Source organism: Pelodiscus sinensis, chromosome 27 (assembly GCF_052426305.1).
Source record: "Pelodiscus sinensis isolate ZL-2025 chromosome 27, ASM5242630v1, whole genome shotgun sequence".
NCBI lineage: Eukaryota > Metazoa > Chordata > Testudines > Trionychidae > Pelodiscus > Pelodiscus sinensis.
Genome location: NC_143078.1, coordinates 11,230,644 through 11,251,969, shown reverse-complemented (window position 1 = coordinate 11,251,969; position 21,326 = coordinate 11,230,644). Strand labels below are relative to the sequence as shown.

Below are 21,326 nucleotides of genomic sequence, written 5' to 3'. Positions count from 1 at the left end.
CTAGCCTTGGTCAGAGGGTGGGAATGGGTGACAAGGGAAGCATCACTTGATGATTTCTTGGTCTGTTCATCCCTCGGGGCACCTGGCGCTGGCCACTGTGGGCAGACAGGACGCTGGGCTGGATGGATCTTTGGTCTGACCTAGCATGGCCGTTCTGATGTTTTTATGACCGCAGAGTCTAGGAGTCTAAGAAGCCGGTAAGGCTACAAGGGTGCAGGGTCTCAGTCCACAATGGTGCACAAAGGCTATTCCACCTCAGAGAGGCGCTAAGGATCCACACACCAGTCCGCCCTCGGCCTCTCTGCTCGGCTGCCAATTGGCACAGAGGCAGAGGGGCAGATCTGCGATACTGATGCCTGCGCTACGGTTATCATAGAAGAGTGCAAGGCAGTGCCCACATTCTCCAGCAGGAGGCAGCGAGCCCCAAGGGTAAGCTTCATAAGGAACCCATGAGTAACAGCTCCCCCGCCATAGACTCTTACCCCGGAACTTCTTGGGTGGATTATCCAGGTCTCCAGCTGCCGGTTCCACCACACAGCGATCATCAACCAGCCTGGAAAACAAGCAAGCAAACAGCATTTCAGAGACAATGACTTGACAGCTCAGACTTGAGCGCGCTAAGCGGCCTTACCACAAACCACAGCACTGCCAAGAAAGGCGCTCTATTGTCACGTTTCGCATCTAAACAACGGGAGAGCTGCAAGCCAACTTCCTCTGTTTTCTATCTAGATATGCGCACACCATAGCAATTAGGCCCTCAATCGACTCCACCATAGAGAAACCTCCTCCGTTTTTCACCATTCAGTGCCATGGATTGCAAATATTTGTCATGGCTTGCCCCTCTATCAGTGCCCCAGAATGAACTGCTGGAGATATGCATTGCTGGCCACGCTTTCCAGACCCTCACTAGAACTCAGGGCACATCTACCCATTTACGGAGCCAGGCTGCAGAATCTCATCTGTACACCCTGAAGGTGCTACTCACGGGGAATCCTAGGTGGCTTAGGAACCAGCATCATGCCTCCTGGAACAACTGCTAGAGTCCTAATGATATTTCAGTGCTTCTGCGTCTAGAGCCAGCAAGACTCAGGGAGCATAAACAAGGGCGCCATTTTGGGAGAGCAGCAGCCATGCGTACGGGGACGCTGCTTGCTTTTCTTCCTGTTCCCCTGACTATCAGGGAGTGAGGAGAAACGACACAGATTACGTGAATTACTTCTCAGCTAGGAGGGAGAGGCATGCGTGCAAGCCATGTACTTTCCCCTCACTCGCTGGTAGTCACGGGAATGGGAAGAAAAGCAAGCCACGTCCCGACTTGCAGTGGCATTATTTGTAATGCGAGGGGGCTGGAACAATTTGTACGGAGCGACTGAACCAAACTATGAACCTTGGATCTAATGGAATCCACTTCCCGCCAGAGGATGCGGACAGCACCCCCCAGTTCCAGTGCTTGTGATGTTGTGGATGAATGGTTCACCCCAGGTGAACCAGGGGGACTCCTCGCTCCCAGGAGGCAGGGCTCTGGTGGAAGGGATGGGACTGGGGCAGACAGCCCTCAAAGCCGCATGGAGTGCATTGCACGATGCTCCAACAGCGATTTAAATGGCTCGAGGCTGCCGCTGCCACTGCATTAACAGTGACGTTGGCTGGCAGCCCCAACCCCCTTTAAAGCGCCGGGTCCTGGGGCAACTGTCCCTTTTGCCCCCCCTCCGTCGGCAGGCCTACTCATACCAAAAACAAGGGGTCACACACTTTGGTGCTTCTGTGAGCTATGCTCAGAACAGAGACTCACATCCCTCCATTTTCTTCTTGTGCCACCCTTCATCCCCCTCTGTTTCAAGGGCCCCGACGCCACCTCCTTCATGCCTGGGTGTCTGCATGTTCCCCGCTCTCTCCGAACACTCGGGGCTCTGGGCGTGTCCCCTCAGTTTTAGGAGCATGCGTACGAAGTAGCGACGCGTGTCTAATTTCTAAAGGGTTGAAGTAAATCTCTCTCTGCCTAGGAGATCCGTCATTCAGGGTGTCAATGTTTAAAACTCCATTTGGAGAATGGGCAGAGATGAAATGGGGATATTATGCAGGAAGCTGTTAATGGATGACCTCAACTGATGCTTTGATCCACAGACAATTACTGAGCTCGTTAAAGCCAATAAGGCTGTTCACCTGAAGCCCGGAGTCCCATATTTCTCCTATTTCCCTCTTTGGGGCTTTTCTGATTTTCAGGAAAATCTATAGGTTCTCCCCTTCGATGCCTGGAACATTCCCTGACATTTTGGCATTGGTTGGAGACAGGGTTCAGAAGTTACTGTGCTCCAGACAGACAGGGAAATGCCATCATGTTGAGTGATAGGCTTTGCTTTGCTTGGTCAAACAATGAACAGACCAAACCCCGCCTCCCTCCCCAGGACACCTGACCCAAAACATGCTCAGATTTCATGCTGCCAAACAAAATAACTTGACAGACCAGCACTTGCGAAAGCAAAGCCGTGCCCTGTTTTGCCCTCCTCTCGTGGGAGTGTTACTCAACTGCTGCTCCATATGCCTCATCCTATCCAAGAATAATACCGCGTAGGTGTCAGGATCTCCCCCAGGCCCTGCGAGGAGGAGCAGACCCAATGGGGAGCAAGTTTCTCCAGTGAGGCAGGCCAGACCGGCTGTTTTAATTCGTCTTTCCATCCCGGCCATTCAGAAGAGACATGGTGAGGGAAACCGCATGCTCGGGTCAGCACCCCTCTGCCCGAGGGGAACATAAGAACGGCCTTACTGGGTCAGACCAATGGTCCAGCTAGCTCAGTACACTGTCTTGCAATAGTGGCCAATCACTGGAGCTACAGAAGGAATGAACAGAACAGGCAATCATTAAGTGATCCACTCCTGGGGTCTACTCCTAGCTTCCAGCAAAGAGAGGCTAGGGACGCTCAGAGCATGGGGTTGTATTCCTGTCCATCCTGGCTAATAGCTATGGATGGCCCTATCATCCATGAACATGTCCAGTTCTTTTTTTAACCCTCTTACAGTGTTGGCCTTGACAACATCCCTTGGCAAGGAGTTCCACAGGTTGACTGTGCATTGTATGAAGTACTTCCTTGTGATTGTTTTAAACCTGCTGTCTATTAATATCATTGGGTGACCATTAGATCTTGTGTTATGTGAGGAAGAACATTACTTCCTTTTTCACTTTTTCCAAACCATTCGTGATTTCATAGATTTCACAGCACACAGTCAACCTGTGGAACTCCTTGCTAGAGGATATTGTGAAGACCAGGCCTTTAACAGGGTTCAAAAAAGAACTAGATAAATTCATGGAGGATAGGTCCATCAATGGCTATTAGCCAGATTGAGTAAGAATGTAGCCTCTGTTTGTCAGGGGCTGGAAAAGGATGATGGGGAGGGGGATCACTTGTGATCACAGAGTGAACCTGTTCTGTTCATTCCCTCTGGGGCATCTGGTATTGGCCACTGTCAGAAGACAGGACACTGGGCTAGATGGACCTTTGGTCTGACTGTTATTATGATGTTTCTCACACCCTTTCTTAGTCATCTCTCTTCCAAGCTGAAAAATGCCACTCTTTACTCAGGGAAGCCATCCCATACCCCTAACCATTTTAATGTACCTTCTCTGTCCTTCTTTCCTGAAAGGGGCAACCAGATCGGCATGCAGTGTTCAAGGTGTATGTGTACCATGAATTTATAAAGAAGCAGTCTCTTTGCTGTCTTCTTATCTCTCTTTCCTATCAGTCTGTTAGCTTTTTTGATTGCCGCTGAACATGGAGCAGATGTTCTCAGAAGAGTCAGAGGCCTAGGGCAAAGGGACCAAACCATGGCATGGCTGGAGGAAGGCATGGCATGCACACTACAAGGGATCTGAGATCGACCAAAGGGTCATCCTCATGCCCCGGGCACAGAAGGGAAACTGAGGCAGGGAGCGATTCAGCAATGTATCCAGCGTCACACAGGAAGTTTGTGACCAAGCTGGGAATGGAACTGGATCTCGTGAGTCCCAGGCCACGATCTTAACCATATTGCCACCCCTTATCTCAGGGCGGTGCTATCTGGTCATACCAAAGTCATCTCAAGATGGTTTTACCACAAGCCTGCAGGGGGACGCCTGAGACGGGTGATGGACTCCACAGGCATGGAGTCTCTGGTCCCAATCAGACACTAACTGGCTTCCCGAGCAGTGAGGTGCACGACTGTGCTGAGCCACATGCTACACTCTGGAGGGCTGACAGACTTGCAGGGCCCCTGAGCCAGGTGTATGTGTGTGTGGGGGGAATGCTCAGTTCTGTGCTCCCAGAAGGGGCGGTGCCCAGGTGGAAGGGGCGGGGCTATGGACAGCCAGCCCTCAATGCCACCTGGAACACACTGCACTGGCCACTTGCCCCTCCCCTGCCAGCCCAGCGAGCCGCCCGCAATACACTGCCCAGGGCTCCAGCGGAGATTTAAAGGGCCGGCTGCTGCTGCCCCAGAGCAACTGTCTCCTAGAAGCTGCTGCTCCAGCTCAGCATGGAGACACCTCAATGGGGTGGGAGAAAGAAGCTCACGCTGCCATTGGTCTGGGAATAAACAGACTCAGCTCCCTTCCTCCCCACCGCGCTAAATTCTGTCCTCCACACCCCCCTGGGCCAGACCCCTCTCCGCAGTAACCCCACTGTGACGAGTGGGACCGTGCCACGGATCAGCGTGGCCCCACCTACCGATGGCAGGTGGAACACAAGGAGGGAATGCTTTTGGGGCATCCAAGAGAGCACAACCCAGCACAGCTGCAACCACCGCGCAGACCTCACAGCTTCCTCCCCTGTGCTCTGAAACCAGCAGCCCCGAAATAGCCACAGGCTGAAAAACCTCCCCAGCTACCAGCAGCATTCCTCTCCGAGCGCCTGGGGCTGACTGCATTGTTTGGGCCTGCACCAATGCACCGAGAGTCGGGAATGTCTGCAGACAAGATGGATATTCAGCGTGCCGAGAGCTTCTCTCTTCCCCTGCACCTGAATTGCTCTCCACCCTCATAGCTCTGGCTGGGGGCGGAAATTCCTTTGGATTGCACCATCCAGAGGAATTTGGACTCTGCTCTAACTCACGGGGAACTGTGAGACCCCAACGAGAGGAAAATGCTACAGCGTCCTTGGAATAGGAGGTGTGGGGCTAGCGGAGACCCGAGCAGAGATGGTTAAAAGAGAACCAGCCAGGAAGCCGATCTCAGTCACACTGGGATAAATCCAGAAGCCGATGTGACTCCGTATTGACACCCGTATGGCAGAGGTCAGAATCCGGTCCAAGTTTTTACCAACACCTCCCTCACATGACCTCTGAGCTCTCCCCTTTCACTCCCTGTTTGCTGGGAGCCTGGGACTGGGATGCATCCGCTTCCTGTGTAAATCTCTTGGATGTCTTTTCAAGCTATTGCAACAGAAGCTCTTGGGTGCATTAGCGATCAGCATAGCCCCTGGCACAACATGGGCTGACATTAATACTAATCAAGTTCCATTCGTCATGCCGATTCGGCCTGGCCCTCTCCCTATTCTCACCATCAGCAGCAGGTTCAAGGACATGACCCTCCAGCAGTCTGGTGTATTGGGATTGGTCACACATGTCCAGTAATGAGTGCCAGGACCTGGCTGTGACAGATCCCATAAACCAAGACCTAATAACAAATCCCCCAAATGCACCACTGAAGTCGCTAGACTCTGGGGGAGAGGACATGGGATGGCCCTTGTATTAAACCAGGGGTGAGCAATAATTTTTAAAAGGGGGCCACTTCGTAAATTTCTGAAGTGGTCCAGGGACACCCCGGAAGGGGTGGAGCCTCAGGCAGAAGGGGTGGCGCCAAACGATGTCTTGTGCTCCCCTGCCCACAGACCCTGATTGGCCTGGGGATGGGGGAGCACATGAAGTCTTTGCCCCCGGTGCCTAGCGAGACTCGCCATCTGTTTTAAAACAGCGGTTCTTCTGGTGCCGCCCGCCTCCTGGGAGGCTTCACTGTGGGCTCTAGAGTATAAAGCTAAGCCACAGTCCCAGGAACCATGTCACCATTGGGATTTTCAGCCATTTCTAACATCCCTAATCAGAAACGCACTCAGCTGGGGTCAAATCCCAAGCTATGCTTGTGAGCCCTGGTGGCCTCCTTCAGGCGCCTGCTCCTGGAGTCAGGGGAAAATGCAAGTCTCATTGTTTCGTTTCAAACGAAAAATGTGTTCCCAGGTCCTCTGATGGACGAGGAACGTGGAAAGGTTCAAGACCCAGAAAGTAAGTGACCCTTCCCATCCCCCCTGCATGTATTATTCTAAAATCTCATGAGCTGACGTCCGTTTCCTGAGTGGGGGGCGAGCTGACTCATGAGTTTTGAGCATGTGGAGTTGCCAAGATTGTGGCTCTAAAGGAGACTGGATGAGGGAGCAGCTCTGCCCAATCCACTGCACTGCGCTGCCAGAAGTAAGTGTATTGTGCCGGAGTTTGAACTGGCATCAGAAGAGCGTGGCAATGCTAGAGTCCCAAAGGGAGGGGGGCAGGCCACAAAGGGAGGGGAAAGAAGGGAGTAGAGAGGAAGAGGGAGCCAGATACAGAGACACGGGGCAGGGAGAGGGGATGCATTTTGCACAGCACACTATGGAGACAGAGCCAACTTCCAGGTGGGTTAATCAAACAAACTCCATTGTCAAATGGGAGTAATTAGACTGCAAGCAAATTCGGGGGGTTGCCCCTAGTCTGCATAGTCCCTTGGAAGCAGTTAATGAGGCTTCCCCTCTGGACTTGCCATGCCTGAGCTGCAGCACTGAAAGAAAAGGCCACATGGCTTGAGAACACAGAGAAGGGAGTGTCCTGGCTGCCTACACACATACCGGGGATACGGGTATGTGGCACGCACCCAGCGCCTGGTCATGAGGCCCTTCAAGGAGAACCAGCACCAACTTCCATGTGGGCTGAGTGAACCCCAAGAGAGCACTGCAGGACTTGCTCTCTGGACCGGGAACAGTCCCTGCGGCCCCCGCAGCCACGTGCCACCAGCTCGGCGAGAAGTGGAACGGAGGAGACATCCTTAAATGAGAGCAGCCAGAATTAACGATATGCTCAACAGGGACCCAGGCGGTGCCTGCAGAAATCGGCCTGGCTCTTTGGTATGGTTAACTTCACACAGCATCAAGCAGCCGCTCTTGTCTCTCTCCTGCTCTAGACTGTGATTTTGGGTGGCGTTCTGGTCAGCTGGGAGCCCTGCTGTGCTAATAATAATAAATTGAGATATATCATCTCATAGAGCTGGAAGGGACCTTGAGAAATCATTGAGTCTAGTCCAGTCCCTACCATCATGGCAGGACCAGATACCATCCCTGACAGATTTGCCCCTGATCCCTAAATAGCCCCCTCAAGGATTGAGCTCACAACCCTGGAGTTAGCAAACCAATGCTCAAACCACTAAGCTCTCCCTTCCCCTCCTGCTACGCAGCCTGTCTTTGGACAAGTCCCTTGGGCCAACATGTGCAAAGCTGGGGCTGGGATTTTGGACAGAGCTGGTGCGGTTCATTCCAACATCTATCACTCATGGATTTTCAACGGCTTAGACTAAAACCAGGTTCCAAAGGTATTTAGGTGCCTAAAGATGCAGCTCCTAAAGCGCTTGACCAGGGTGGAGCCCTGCAATTCCCATTGATTTGCAAGAGAATTAGGGGCCTTTTTCTAAAAAGGATCTGCTCTAGGAATGATTTTGAGGACGGTCTCTGGCCTGTGCTCTGGTCAAGTCAGACTAGATGGTTGCAGTGATTCCTTCTGGACACAGAAGCTATGACTCTAACCTTCTTTGGTGCTTTTCAAATCCCAGCAAGTGCCTAGATGCATGTTTCGGTGCCTAAATACCTTGGAAACCTGGCCCTAGGTGCCTACCAAAAAAGTGGATTGATGGACAGCACCAAGAGCTCCTCCTGACTCCAGTCAAGTTCAAAATCTTGGACCTTAATTTCTCTTCACCTGCATTTACCAATCCATAACACGGGGCTAATAAAGCTGCCCCAGCTCACTGCAAGCCTAAATTCATTAATGATCACAAAGTGGTTTCCGATCCTTTAATCCTGGGATTACAAGCTTGACAGGAATGCAGAGTCTCATTTTTATTAAACTGATACGGGGGAATAACATTCTTCCTTAGAACACCTGAAAACAAAGAGTCCTCATGCTGTTGATATGACTCATCTGTAATAGCACAGAGGCACCGACATGACTCAACTCATGCCTGGTATTAGGTGCCAACGGTCGTTTGTGAGAAAACTACACAGGTAAAGCCGCCTCCCATGTTAACAGAGTCTGGAGATGCAGGCGCCAATCAACATTCTGAACCAAGACAGCTGTTGGCAGGGCACTGGGTAGCTAAGATAGTTCCTAGAGTTGTGCTGTGAATGGGAACCAGGCCTTCAGTGGTTAAGCATGAGGGCGGGGGGAGAGAATACACTGAGAAGCAGCAGCAGGGAACATGTGAAAAAACAAAGCGTGCCACCTTTTAGGAAATGTCACCCTCCGGGAAGTGAGCAGGCGTAGATCCTGAGCCTGTGTGTTATGGCCCTCCATCCAACAAAGCACATAAGCATCTAGTTAACTTTAAGCACTCCTGTTGAAACTAACTTCAGCGTGAGCACGTGCTTAAGTGCCTTGCTGGATCGGGGCCAACATGCTTGTCCCCTTGCAGAATCAGCCTGTTAATGGATAGCTCAGGGGAAGCTGCAAATTTCAGCCCTGGAAACGCACTGGATAGCCCCTAACTTTCTCCTGGGGAAATCAGCCAGCTGTGGATCACATGCAATGAACATATAGAATGATATTACCAGGAAAAAGCTTAATAACTTTAAAAACCAGCTTAATAACTTTAAAAACCAGTGGACCTAGACCCAATGGGTGTAGTCACCCCCACAGGAGAACAGCTGTAGCCAGTGTTCCTTGTGAGCCTAATGAGCTCTTGGGTGGCCACTCGGGATAGATTCATATGCAGCCCAGCTGATTAGCCGAGTGCCCACACCAAGGTTTTGTTTCTACAGGTGATGCACATTTGCAGATGCATTGTGCACAGATAAAAATTTGTTCTGCACATGGAAGGAAAAAAAAATCAGCACATGGGTGGAAAAAGTAATAGGGAACATTGGTTGTAGCCTTCAAAAGATGTGCATTGGGCTGGGTGGGATTTTCAAAAAGGGGGCCAAATTCTGCTCCTATTCCCTGGAGTAGCACCAGCGCACAGAGCCCTGTGAATTCCATTGGATGCACAGCCGAGATGCACTAGCCAAGGTTACAAGCCAAATTACAGCAGGGCTGTAGCACTGCTCTAGTTAAGGTGGAGACTAATACACCATTTGGCAGCCAGTTTTCCTATGTGCCCTAAATAAATCTATGCGTAAGCCCCGGCTTACTCACAGGCTGACTCATGCAGGGTATATCCCTGCAGTGCGGCCTGCATGCGCATTGGAATGGAGCCTGACAGCCACCGAGAACTGTGAACTCGTAACATCCCATGAGCTATAAATCATTATCACTGACACGCATCCAGCTGCCTGGTAGCAGGGAAGCACTGAGTTTGTGGCCGTATTGCACGGCGCTGTGGCTTAACCGGAGTCAGCGCAACTCCCACAAAGCACTTGGAAAAACACAACCCCTAGGGGATTGCAGCGCTGACGATAGGGGACCTTCACGGAGCTGGGACAGCACCGATGCTTTTCTCCACCCCACCTCAAGACCCCTCTTCTGACCCTAGCCTCTGGGGAGGCTGCGCATAAAGGAAGCAGATCAGTAGTGTTGATTCTGTCCCACTGATACCTGTGTTCTGCCTCGCTCACAGGTCAGCCACCAGCTGAAATTAACGACTGGTCCTCCCCAGTCTTGGCTGGGTTCAAGCCAGCCAATGGAAAGTGGGGATCACTGTATTCCTTCACCACACCTCAGCCTGTTCCCTATGGGCCTGGAGGACTGTGCCGTTCCTTCTGAGAGGGACATGTAGAATCACCGTGTCCATTTGACCGGGCCAGCCTCAGAGCACTGAAGGCAGGAGGCTAGAGGAGGAAAATGCACTTCCCTAGCATCTCTCTCTCCTTTTAATTGCCAGCAGGCACGCTCTCCTTGACCCGGTAGATATAAACTTACCCTTTACCCAGCCCGTTTCCCTGAACCGCCCCACCTCTTAAATCCACCCGCAATCACAATAACAGTTATCGAAGGCGTGATTTCAAACTAAACGGCAGACACGTATTCAGGTGTGTTTACACACAGCCCTTCCCCTCTGCAAGGCCCAGAATATGTGCACGCTCAGTGACTCATGCACACCTTCTGTTCGCCGGATGCTCCATGTGCACCGGTCTTCCCGCTGCTGGGCTCACAAGCCCGGAGCCTTGTTTCCTTGGGAGCCCCTGGAAGGGGCTGGCTGGTGTGAGGGGACTGGCGCGGCTCTTTTATGCAGAAGTGTGAGCCCGACCCACACTTCTGCATGGTCCTGGCTCTGTTTAGTCTGCTTTGGCTATCAGAACTCAAGATCTGAAGTGAGACGGCAAACAGCAAAGAGACAGGAAGTAGTTAAACCACAGGACTGGGCTCCTGTGCTGGACATGCAGCACGATTGCATTTTTTTATAAAAAGACCCCCCCCACCCGTGCCTCAGTTTCCCCATCTGTAAAGGAGGATCGCAACTGCCAGTCTTTGTAAAGCAGTTGGAAATCCTGAGCTGGAAAAGGCCTAGAGCAGGATGCAGTATTACTTATTACTAACCCCAGGGGAGCTGTTGAATCTTGGGGCTCTCTCTCCAAATTCTTCCCTGGGGTTTTGAAACCACTGAAGAAGAGACCGACTCCTTCCCAGGTTTTACATTGAGGCCACTGCCAGACTTCATGCCACTGGTCACTGCAGGGCAATGTACCCAGGCAGGAAGGAGCCATAAAGCTCAGAATTCTGCACCTCAAGATCAAGGCTCCATGCTTGGTTTCTAGCAGCTAAACCACAGCCACGAACTAGGACTGTGGAGAGGATGAGTGACAGCCAAGGAGCCATGCAGGACAGATGTGAGTCATGTTGCTAAACACACGGCTAGACGGCACTCGGACGGCAGGGTAAAACCTTCAACCGGCCTTTGCACCAGATCTATCCTGTGTACTTTGGATTATTGGAGGGCATGGCTCATGCATTCCCGCGTCCTGAAGTGTTGCCTTAAGGCACAGGTGGGGAACATACAGCCTGGGGGCCTGAATCTGACCTCCGAAACTTGCCCCCCCCCAGCATTGGGGAGCTAGCTCTCCAGTCCTGGAGCCCCGCTCCCACCCAGACCCCACACTCCCACTCCACTCTGCACCCTCCCTCCCACCCAGATCCTGCACCCCAAGCCCACTTCTCCCTTCCACATACTGCACTCTTTATTTCTGACCCCACCCCAGAGCATAGGGGAGCCCACAAAATCTACTAGCCTGGACCCCTAAGACTCTGGTGTGCGAGGGAAATGTGCGTTTCTGTGCGGCCCCTGAACTGATTTTTCTGTGGGTTGGCAGCACCTAACCCAAAAAAATAGGTCACGTGGGGACAGAGGTGGCATTGGCCTCTGAGGAGTTCCAGCAGCTAAATGCACCCAGCTCTCTCTGGCATTATTACTTAACTCTTCCTAAGGCCAGGAGGGGTCTGTGTGGTTAGACAAGCTGCGGTTTTCAGGACTCTTGGGTTCCATTCCCACCTCTGGAAGGAGGACGGGCTCAAAGCTTAGAACAGGAAACCGAGAGGCGGGATTCCTGGGTTCCTTTCTCTCCTGAGCCGCCGACTTGCTGTGTAACCGTGCGTCATCTGTACAGTGGCTGTAAGAGTGATTACTGCCTCACCAGACAGGGGGAGGGAGGTGCGTTCGTTAGTGTCTATAAAGACCTCAGAGGTGTTCACTGGCAAAGTGCCGCCTGAAAGAAGCATTAATATTGCAGAGGGAGATTTGCCAAGGCAAAAAGGGGACTTAGCCGCTGAAAGTCAATACAAGTCGGATACCTCGCTACCCATTTTGCCTTGATAAATCTCCCCCGTCAGTGACTGCAGACGTGGGGCAGGGAGTGAAAGTGTATAAAGGATTCGTCACATTCCCTAAGTGGCAAACGTACAGATCTCCGACATCGGAAAGACAGAGGTGACCACAACTAAAACGTCTCTCTCCCGAGTCCTTTGCTTAGCAAAGCGTGTGACATGTAACTCCGTGACCTTCGCAGCTGCTTTTGTCCTGGGCTGTTTGAAACTGCCATTTCCTCAGACATCTTTTGTGGACAGCGGCCAAACTCCTTCCAGCGAAACCAGGCAGCGGCTATTCCCCTCTCGTGCACACGGAGCTTCTCATCGGAGGGCACAAGGAGATAGGGGCTTGGTCCTCTCCCTCAGATGAGTTCCTGAGGGGCATGCGTCCATATAAAAGCCACTGCAAAGTCTGGCACTATTAATATTTTTTTTCCTTTCCCTCCACCGAGTTAATGGGAAACTGCTAAAACACTAACCCTTTAGTTAAAGGGTGCGATTGGCAACATTGCTTTGCCCTAGAATAATTCTCCCAACAGGTCTGATCACTGCCACTCTCTTAATCTTTGCAGATGGCCCTTTTGTTTCTCCAGGGAGTCTTTAATTACCTTCTCTCTCTGTTCTAACTTGGTCATGTCCTCTAATCTGAGCATGTGGGCTAGTTTGATGCCCTACTCCAACAAAGCGCTTAACCCCGTGCATAACATTAAGCAGTCCTATTCACTGCAGTTGGGCTATTCCCATGCGAAGAGGCTTTTCTAGACTAAGACCTTAACACTACATGTGATTGGGGGGACAGTTTATTTAGTGGTTAAAGCAAGAGACTGAGCATCCTCAGTTCCCATACTACTAAATTTAACCCTGGACTAGTTACCTTGGACAAGTTTCTTCCCCACTATATGCCTCAGTTTCCATACCTGTAAAGTGGGGGTGAATGACCCCCCCCCACACACACACACACAGCCTGGGATTATCAGGCTTAATTAACAAAGGGCTATATTCCGATAGCCTTACTCCACACCTGGTCCCGCTGACCTCAGTGAGGTGGTTGGAAGAGTGAAGCTCTATACAGCATGGATAAAGCCAACAGAAGGGGACCCAAGGTGCTTGGAGATCTTCCTGCACAGTCCTGGGGTTTACTCTGAACAAGGGTCTCCATTCTCCCCCATAAATCCACATCCTGGCCTTAAGAATATAAGCTCCCAGAAGTCCCTCTGCTGCCACAACAGAAATTCAGCAGCATTCCCTTGCAAGGCAGTGATATAACTTGCATTACGTGTGTGTGTACGTCAGACATAAGCCGAGAGATCAGTTGGCCAACAGGTTCCTTGGCCGCTGAATGCCCTGATAACTCAGTGGTCCCATTCTGGGGCAGAAGCTTGACAGTGATCTTTAACTGTTCAAGCTGCCCTCGGCCACGTTCTGGTCAAATCCTTCCTTTGGAAACGCACATACTGCTCCTGTTGCCTCCGGTAGTAAATTTCACATGGGTAACCAAGCCGGGAGGTGATTCACTGTCTTCCATGCCATCAGAGGCTCTCGGCTGTAGTGGGGCAATACGTCAGGTCCAGGTATTCACAGCCGAATAAGTCCTCCAGCTTCACCTCCCCACCAGAGAAATGGTTTAACCACCGCAGAACTTCATTCCTCCTTGGTGGAGCCATTTTTTATTATTTCTACTACTGCAACATCTAGGAATCCCAGTCGCTGTGCTGGACAAAACACTGAACAAGATGACTATCCCGGCCCTCAAAAATGTCTAGTCTAAATAACTAAATCATTAAATCCATCCTTCACACTCGTGAGAACCGTTCTTTACACCACTATTCTCGGGTGCTCTCCCAGTCTCCTTTTAAATGACTCAAGCAACTACTTCCCTCGGGAGATGATCATAGTTTGTCTTCTGCTCTGTGTTACATCCACTGAAGATCTCCTTCTCCAGAGCGTTCTAAGTTCCTCTTCCCCCGGTGTGTGCAGCCATCCACTAACACCAAAGAGATCTTCAGAAAGACAGACCCGTCTGTGTTCAAAAATGACTTCTCAGTCTCTCATGTGAGCGCTGGCTCTCTTTTTCCAACATCCGCAACTGGATCAAGTTCCAGTCTCGCCCACACTGATCCACGAGAACCCCATGTCCATGAAGCTGCACTGGAGAAACCCCTCAACAGCAGGAGAAATCATTGGGTCCCATCACATGGGCAGACCACTTCAGACGCAGTTCTGCACGTAGCCGACACAGCGGAATGCTTCCCTCACGACAGTCACCTTGCACCTGGAAGCAGCAGCTGTCATATGAGACACCCGGGTCTCACTGCAGATTCCCTTTGTCAGCAATTCACCTTCCAGGACTGCAGCTCACTTTCCTCTCTGCTCTCCGGCTGCGCTAGGGAGGATGTCAACCCAGACAGACGGGGAGTTTCTGGGCCTCTGCTCAGCTGAGTATGACGCATCGTAGCCAGGGCTAGCTAAGCTATTTGACTAGCAAATAAGCCAAGCACGATGCACAATGTGAAGAGGGACCAGGCGATGCACTCTCAAGTCAGGAACTTACTTCTTTATCACAGCAATGATTTAAAGTGTGATTGTGCAGCTCCTAGCACGACACATATGGATTTCATGCAGGGCATAACTGGGATGAATGGGATAAAAATAGCCACAGGATATGGCTGGATATCAGCCCATATACAATGTCCTGATAGTGAGATCTGTCAGTGTGTTGAATAATCTCCCAACAGAAGGCTTTGTAGCCCCATTGCTTGACTCATTCCAACAAAAATGAAGAAACCAATTATGGGGAAGAGAGACCTGAAGAACCAACCACTGGGGACAAGGCTGCATGAGCTAAGCAGGGCCTGGAAGGTCCAACAGGCCCGTGTCAGACCTAATGTCTCTGATCGGACATATGGGCTATCCCAGAGGAGAACTGCAGAGGTTCAAGAGAGCCTGTGTCAATGACAGGCACAGCTCCAGCATGGAGCCAGGTAGCCAGTGTAGAAGAAAGCTCGCCAGCATGACCTTGAGGAGGTTTTCCCATCAGTGTAGGGCCATGCCCTGTACTTGTGCACGTGCATATGTATGTGTAGGTTTGTGTGCAAGCTGCTCTGTTTGCGTGTGTGAAAGTTTATGTGGGGTCAGGAAGGAATTTCCCCCAGGTCAGACTGGCAGCGTGTTTGGGGCAGTATTCAACTTCCTCTGCAGCACATGAGATCACTTGCAAAGATAACCCGTGGCCAGGTTATACTAGACTCAAAAGGTTGGCTTAAGGGATGTAACTCCAGTTATGGAAATAACATAGCGGGAATCGACATACCTTACGACGAGTTTGGTGCCTTCTCTACAGCGGGAGGTTGATGGGAACAAGCTCTCCCATCCGCTTCCCTACTCCTTGCGCCAACTAGGGGGCGCCTTCAGCGTCTGATTTAGCCAGTCCTTACTAGACCCACTAAATCAAATGCCAGAAGATCGATCTCCAGAGTGGCAAGTGAAGATGTGGCCTGAGTATCTCTCACAATCAATTTCCTGCCATTGCATGTCCCTCCTATTCTTTGCCAGTAGCTCATAACAGCTGAGTGTACTGTGGGCTGTAATGAAGGCTCCTTTCACTTGTTGGGTTTAGGGTGGGGGTAGTGTTGGTGGCCTGTGAGAGACCAGCTTGATGTGGTGCTCTCCTCTGGCTTTTAACTATGGTGGTGGTGTTCATATTTATAAACTGGGCTGCACGGTTGTATGTGTGTTTCTGGGCATGTGTCTGGATCTGTGATCACAGCGTGTAGTTACACCCATGCCTGTATGTAGGCAAGCATGTGTAGTTGTCTGAGCATGTGTGCGAGGCCAGGTGGGTGAGGTAATATATTGAATCGAATTCTGTTGGTGAGAGAGACAAGCTTGTCTGTGTAAGCTGCAAAACCTTGTCTTTCTCCCCAACAGAAGTTGGTCCAATAAATGAGATTACTTCACCCACCTTGTTTCGCTAAAATCCTGGGACTGACAGGCTACAACATCACTGCATATCGGTGTGTGTCACCAGTGAGTCAGCCAGAGAAAATCATAGGGTGTGTCCACCTCCAGCAGCCTGAATCAAGAATCCTTTTTGCATTTCATTGCAGCCCAGGAACCCCCAGAATCTGTCCAGGGTGCAAAGGACTCCAGCGAGGCAGATGGGGAGGGAAAGAAGCCAGTGTAAATTGAGGGGAATCTTTAGCAGCCCTCCACTATCCAGTCCGTCTCCACATCCAGTCATGGATTTGCCAGTACCGCTTCACTAGACTGGCTCTGGAAAAGTTTGGCGAGAATGAGGACTCTGATGCCCAGGGGGCACAGGAGCTGCCTTACTATCAGCGCCTGGGAGTTAAGGTTATAACCTTCTTCTGCCTCTCTTACTGCACATGGCTCAGACTCCATGCAGGGGAGGGGAATCAGACAAGTTGGCCAGGGGAGTGAGCATCGGCCCAGACGTTGGCAGGTGCAGAACAGAGCCTCCCCGAGGACCAAAACAGAGCTTCCTTTGGAAGGAGAGAGGGACTCAAGCAGTTGGATGCTAGGACACAAGCCGTTTAACTTTCGGATCCGATGCAGCCCTGAGGCTCGGGAGCTAGCAAGTGCCGAGTCCAGAAGCGTCAGGGCTCAGCCCTGGCACAAATGAAGCCCCGGGGCTCTCAGATCCTGTTAGCCAGCACGGAACCGGGGTGGGCGGGCGCGCCCCTCGCCCCTCTCCCCAGGGGCAGGGAAGCAACAGGGGATGTCGGCGCCCACCCGCAGCAGGTGGGGGACGCAGGGCTCGCCCAACCCAAGGTCCTGGCTGCAGCAGCTGCTCCCAGCAGCCTCCTCCCTGCCCGCGGCACGGGCTCTACCTAGCCACACAGTCACTTCCTTTGGTGAAAACAACCGCCCCCTTCCCCGAGCAGGCTGCCCCCCGGCTGCCCCACTCACCCCAGGGTGCTGATGAAGCCATTGACCGAGCCCTCGGCGTACAGGGAGACGATGTCCCCGACGTGCAAGAAGCTGGACATCTCATTCATGGTGGCCGCGAGCTGCCCTGCTCCCGGGCGGGCGCGCGGGGCCGGCGGGGCGCTCCGGCAGCAGCGCTGCAAAGGGGTCCCCGCCCCGCGAGGCGCCAGCTGCAGGGGGCGCGAGGCCAGGGGGGCTCGTGCACGTGTTCCCGGCGCGCGAGCGCTGGCGGAGGCAGCAGCGGGCTGGGGCAAGGGGGGAGAGCGCTTCCCAGGTTGGCACACGCGGGCGGCTGGGGCTCCGGCCGCTCGCTACCTGCAGCCAATGGGAGCCGAGCAGGAAGTCCTGCCGAACCCCCGCATGCAAATTTCGCCTGCCCGGGCGGCCCCGCAAGCCCCGCCCCTGCCTGCGACTTGGGAAACTTTTTTCGGGCTGCCCCGCGCGGCGGGCATCGGTCCCCCGGGCGCCGCGCAGCAAGGGGCGCGTCCCCCCGGGGCGAGCGCGGGCTCCCGAAGGGTGAACCCTGCCGGGGATAGACGCCTCTGCAAGCCGCGGCCCCCCACTTCCAGCGCTTGTGGCCAGCGGGCGGAGGCGGGGGCATTTTTTCGGCCTCCCCCGCCAGCTTGGCTGGCAGCCCCTGGCTGGGGCAGACCCCAGGAGGGCTTAACCCCCGCTGACCGGTTTGCAGGTTGGCCCGGTGCTGGAACTCAGGGGAGACCCTAGAAAGGGGTGGGCTTAAACTGTGCAGTGGGACATCACATCCCCTTGCTCTCCAAAAAATGGTCCCTTGATTTGGTTAAAATTGCCCCCCCCCCCCCCGTTAGGGGTTACACAGCCAATCCTGGCAGAGCTGGAAATATAAACCAGGAATTCTGACTCCTAGTTCCCCTGCTCCAACCACTAGACTCCACTCCCTCCCAGTCTGCACTCCCGCCTCTCATTTTTTTAAGCCCTGCGCTCCCATCCCATTCCAGAACTGGCAACAGCCGAATAGCCTTGTGTCCTAGTCCACTGCTCTAACCATTGGACAAAACTCCCTTCCTAGACGTGGGAGCAGAACTAGGGATCTTGATTCAGCTCCACCCTTCTCTAACACACTAGACCCCACTCACCCTCCCTGAGCTAGGACCTGAACAGTCTGAGGCCTGACTCAGCTCTCTTTGCTCTGATTGCTGGTGCTGAGATTAAAGGAGGAAGAGGAGAGTGTTCAAAGAGACCAGTTTTTCACACAAAGCTGAAAAAGCAGAGGGGGAGGGGGAATTAAACATGGAGATTTTGACCCAGGTTGTTCTCTCCAGGACTTGGACTTGCTGGAAAAATCAGCATCTACTGCATATGGGAGTCCCTGGAGTGAGCCACCTCTGACCGGTTTCAAAGCTTTCTATGGGCTTGCTCCTGTCTGCTCAGACCTTTTCTCTCTCCACCTTCAGCTCATCCATCCCCAGCCTTCCCTCTGTCCTGCAGTGTGGCCCTAGGGGATGCAAGACCACAGCTTACAAACAAATAGCAACGGTAAAGCCTCATTTAAGGCCAGGTTGGTCCCCACCCACCCCAAAGCAGGGACCAGCCACCCTTCCAATCTCTGGAAGCACTAGCCAACAATGTTCCTTATAATTTTTCCCATCCGCGTGTGGAATAAATTTTGTATGTGCACCAGGCATGCAGATGTGCACCACCAATCAAAACATATGCTGCTGTCTGTGGGAGGCTGTGAGTGCTCTGCTAATCAGCTGGGCATGAATGTCTCCTTGGTGGCTGCCTAAGCGCTCAGCTAGCCACCCCAGGGTGCATTGGGGGAGGGGGAACTGAACAGTTGTGGCAGGGATGATGCTGGGATCAGCACAGTGGGGAGAGGTTGAACACAGGCCTCTAATCCAGCCGCTACTCCATGGGCTCCCAAACTGGGGGGGCGTGCTCCCCTGGGGGGGCATGAAGAAATTCCAGGGGGGACTCGAGGAGACCAAGCCTCCCTCCAATCAAATTTTGCTGCCCTGTTCAGTTCCTTTTTGGGGGGGGCGGCGTCAGGGTTTTTCAAAAATCAAAAACGGGGGCGTGATGCCAAAACGTTTGGGAACCACTGCTGTACTCGATACCAAGGTGCTCTGAGAGGGAGTCTTGCTACCTTAGTACACTCTCTGGAGTGCTGTGGGGCCGAGCTGTCCCCAAAGCTTGGCTCAAGCTTACCTACATAATACATCTCACTGCACACAGCTTGGCCAAGAATCAGAGGCCATCACAGCCAATGCAAGAATTGAGATTAGGAGGAGCCCTATGTGGGGACAGACTATTGCATGGCTCCTGGACCTTCCTCCGAAGCATCAGCCGCTGGCCAGAGACAGGTTCCTTATGTAGAGGGACCATTTGTTTTGTTCTTAATGCAGCACAATCTCCTCAGATTATGAGCACTGCAGTCATACCAGTTCCATAGATTTAAATGTAACTCTCTCTTGCCTGCTGTCAGAAACATTTTTTTTTAATCAGAGCATCATGCTTTTATGAATCATTTCCCCCCCCGTCCCTTCCTGCCAACAAACAACACAACTTTTGAAATCTAAATCTTGCCCTAAATGCTGCTGCTGCTGTTTTCTGCTAGGAAACAGACAAATCCCCTGACAGCACCAGGAAATCTAGAACAACTCATACAGGGAAGTTGTGAGTTTAGGTCCGTCAGGATTAGCTGCCTTTCCAGCACAGGATGAATTTAGCATTCCCTATCCCCTGGTGGTGGAGGGGAGAATCAAAGGAGAGCAACTTAGCTGGCGTTCGCTGCAGTGAAATTTTCTCAACAAGGGCTCAGTGAAAATACCTCCAGGAATCAAAGAGGGAAAGTTTACACACAAATACTCAACTGCTGGGATAAGAAGGGGAAACAGCATCTTAGACAGCATGAAAGGAATAGTATTATTGTTCCTGGATTCTCTTCCTGAGCCCACCACTTTCTTGCTGGGGAACCTTGGTAGTGGTCTCTCACTCCATGCCCCAGCAAAATGGGGATCATGCCGTTACTCGGTTGCACAGGGGTTGGTTAATTGTCCTTTGCGATGTGTTTTGAGATCCCGGTGCAAAAGCTGCGACAGAAGTGCAAAATATTGTACTCAACCAACGCAAGTCTGGCCTCATTTCTGCTCAGCAAGAAAATACGGGACATGAAGCCGAATCCATTTGAAATAATGTTATAAATAAGACAGAGCTCAGTCAGACCCCATTTCTAGCAGTGTCAGGTTCACAGCGTCACAGGACTGGCTATTTCAGCTCAGCAACCCATCCAATCTGGAAGTACTGGCCAATACTTAATGTTTTGAATGAGGGTGGAAACCCTCTCCCAAAGCACCTCCTTAATTGTAACATACAGACCAGGGCTCGGGGGGTAAAAAACTTCATGTCCCAAGTTCAGATACTTGGCACTTACAATGAAAGCCCTTTACAGGGTTGGGGAAAATCTCGTTATGCCTATTGTACAGCTGCAGAGGACATGACTTACCCACTCATAGCACAGCCAGGAAGAAAACCCCAAATCCTCAACTTTGCTGCATCCTAGAGAACAACTCTCCAGTTAAATGGTAAATCTATGGAGAGAGAGGAGGCCTAAATCAAAACCTAGAATCTTAATCACCCTCCATTCCCCCACCCCCTCAACTATAGGATAGATCACATCCACAACATCCAAAACTTCACAGCCTCAGCCCCCTCTGTCCCCTTTGAGCTGAGCCAGTGCAAACTGAAGTTTTAGATATATCAGTGATGACACACAGTAACCGGAAGGTCCTCACCAGCCACTAAAACTATTTGAAGCCAGAATCCAGCACTGCGGGCTGGCCATTTCTAGGAATTACTGTAGTTGTCTGGTGGGTCCGTGGCCTCATCACCACCACATCAGGCGTGCTGTAATCACTCAGACAGGCACTGCCTTCCTGCCATGTGGTACGTGCCTTACAAACCTCTGCTTAGTCACTCTCAGCCCAAAGGACAGACAGTTTGCTAGGGTAATAGGACAGTGGGTGGGTTTTGCACCCACCCTGTCTCAGTTTATGACACTGGATGAAATGCAGGAGACACACAGGGCATGGTATTGAGAGGAGCTAGGGCTTACAAAGGGGCTGAGTCTAGACTGGCCAGTTTTTCCGCAAAATCAGCTGCTTTTGCAGAAAAACTTGCCAGCTGTCTACACTGGCCGCTTGAATTTCCACAAGAACACAGGCGATCTCATGTAAGATCGTCAGTGTTCTTGTGGAAATACTGTGCTGCTCCCATTCGGGAAAAAGCCCTCTTGCACAAATCATTTGCGCAAGAGGGCCAGTGTAGACAGCACAGTACTGTTTTGTGCAAAAAAGCCCCGATGGCTAAAATGGCGATCGGGGCTTTTTTGTGCAAAAGCACGTCTAGAT

The 21,326-nt window shown here is 52.0% G+C and overlaps 1 protein-coding gene across 1 annotated transcript in view; it reads right to left on the bottom strand.

The window, feature by feature from the left end:
* Positions 1-17,230, bottom strand: part of ITPR3 (inositol 1,4,5-trisphosphate receptor type 3) — a 94,768-nt gene extending 77,538 nt beyond the window's left edge. Inside the window, exons 1-2 of the mRNA XM_075910583.2 lie at positions 16,924-17,230; positions 483-553 (exon numbers count right to left, since the gene is read on the bottom strand). Coding sequence (XP_075766698.1) covers positions 483-553; positions 16,924-17,012 — 160 coding nt within the window. The 5' untranslated portion in view covers positions 17,013-17,230. The remainder of the gene's footprint in view (positions 1-482; positions 554-16,923) is intronic.
* Positions 17,231-21,326: the final 4,096 nt, after the last annotated feature.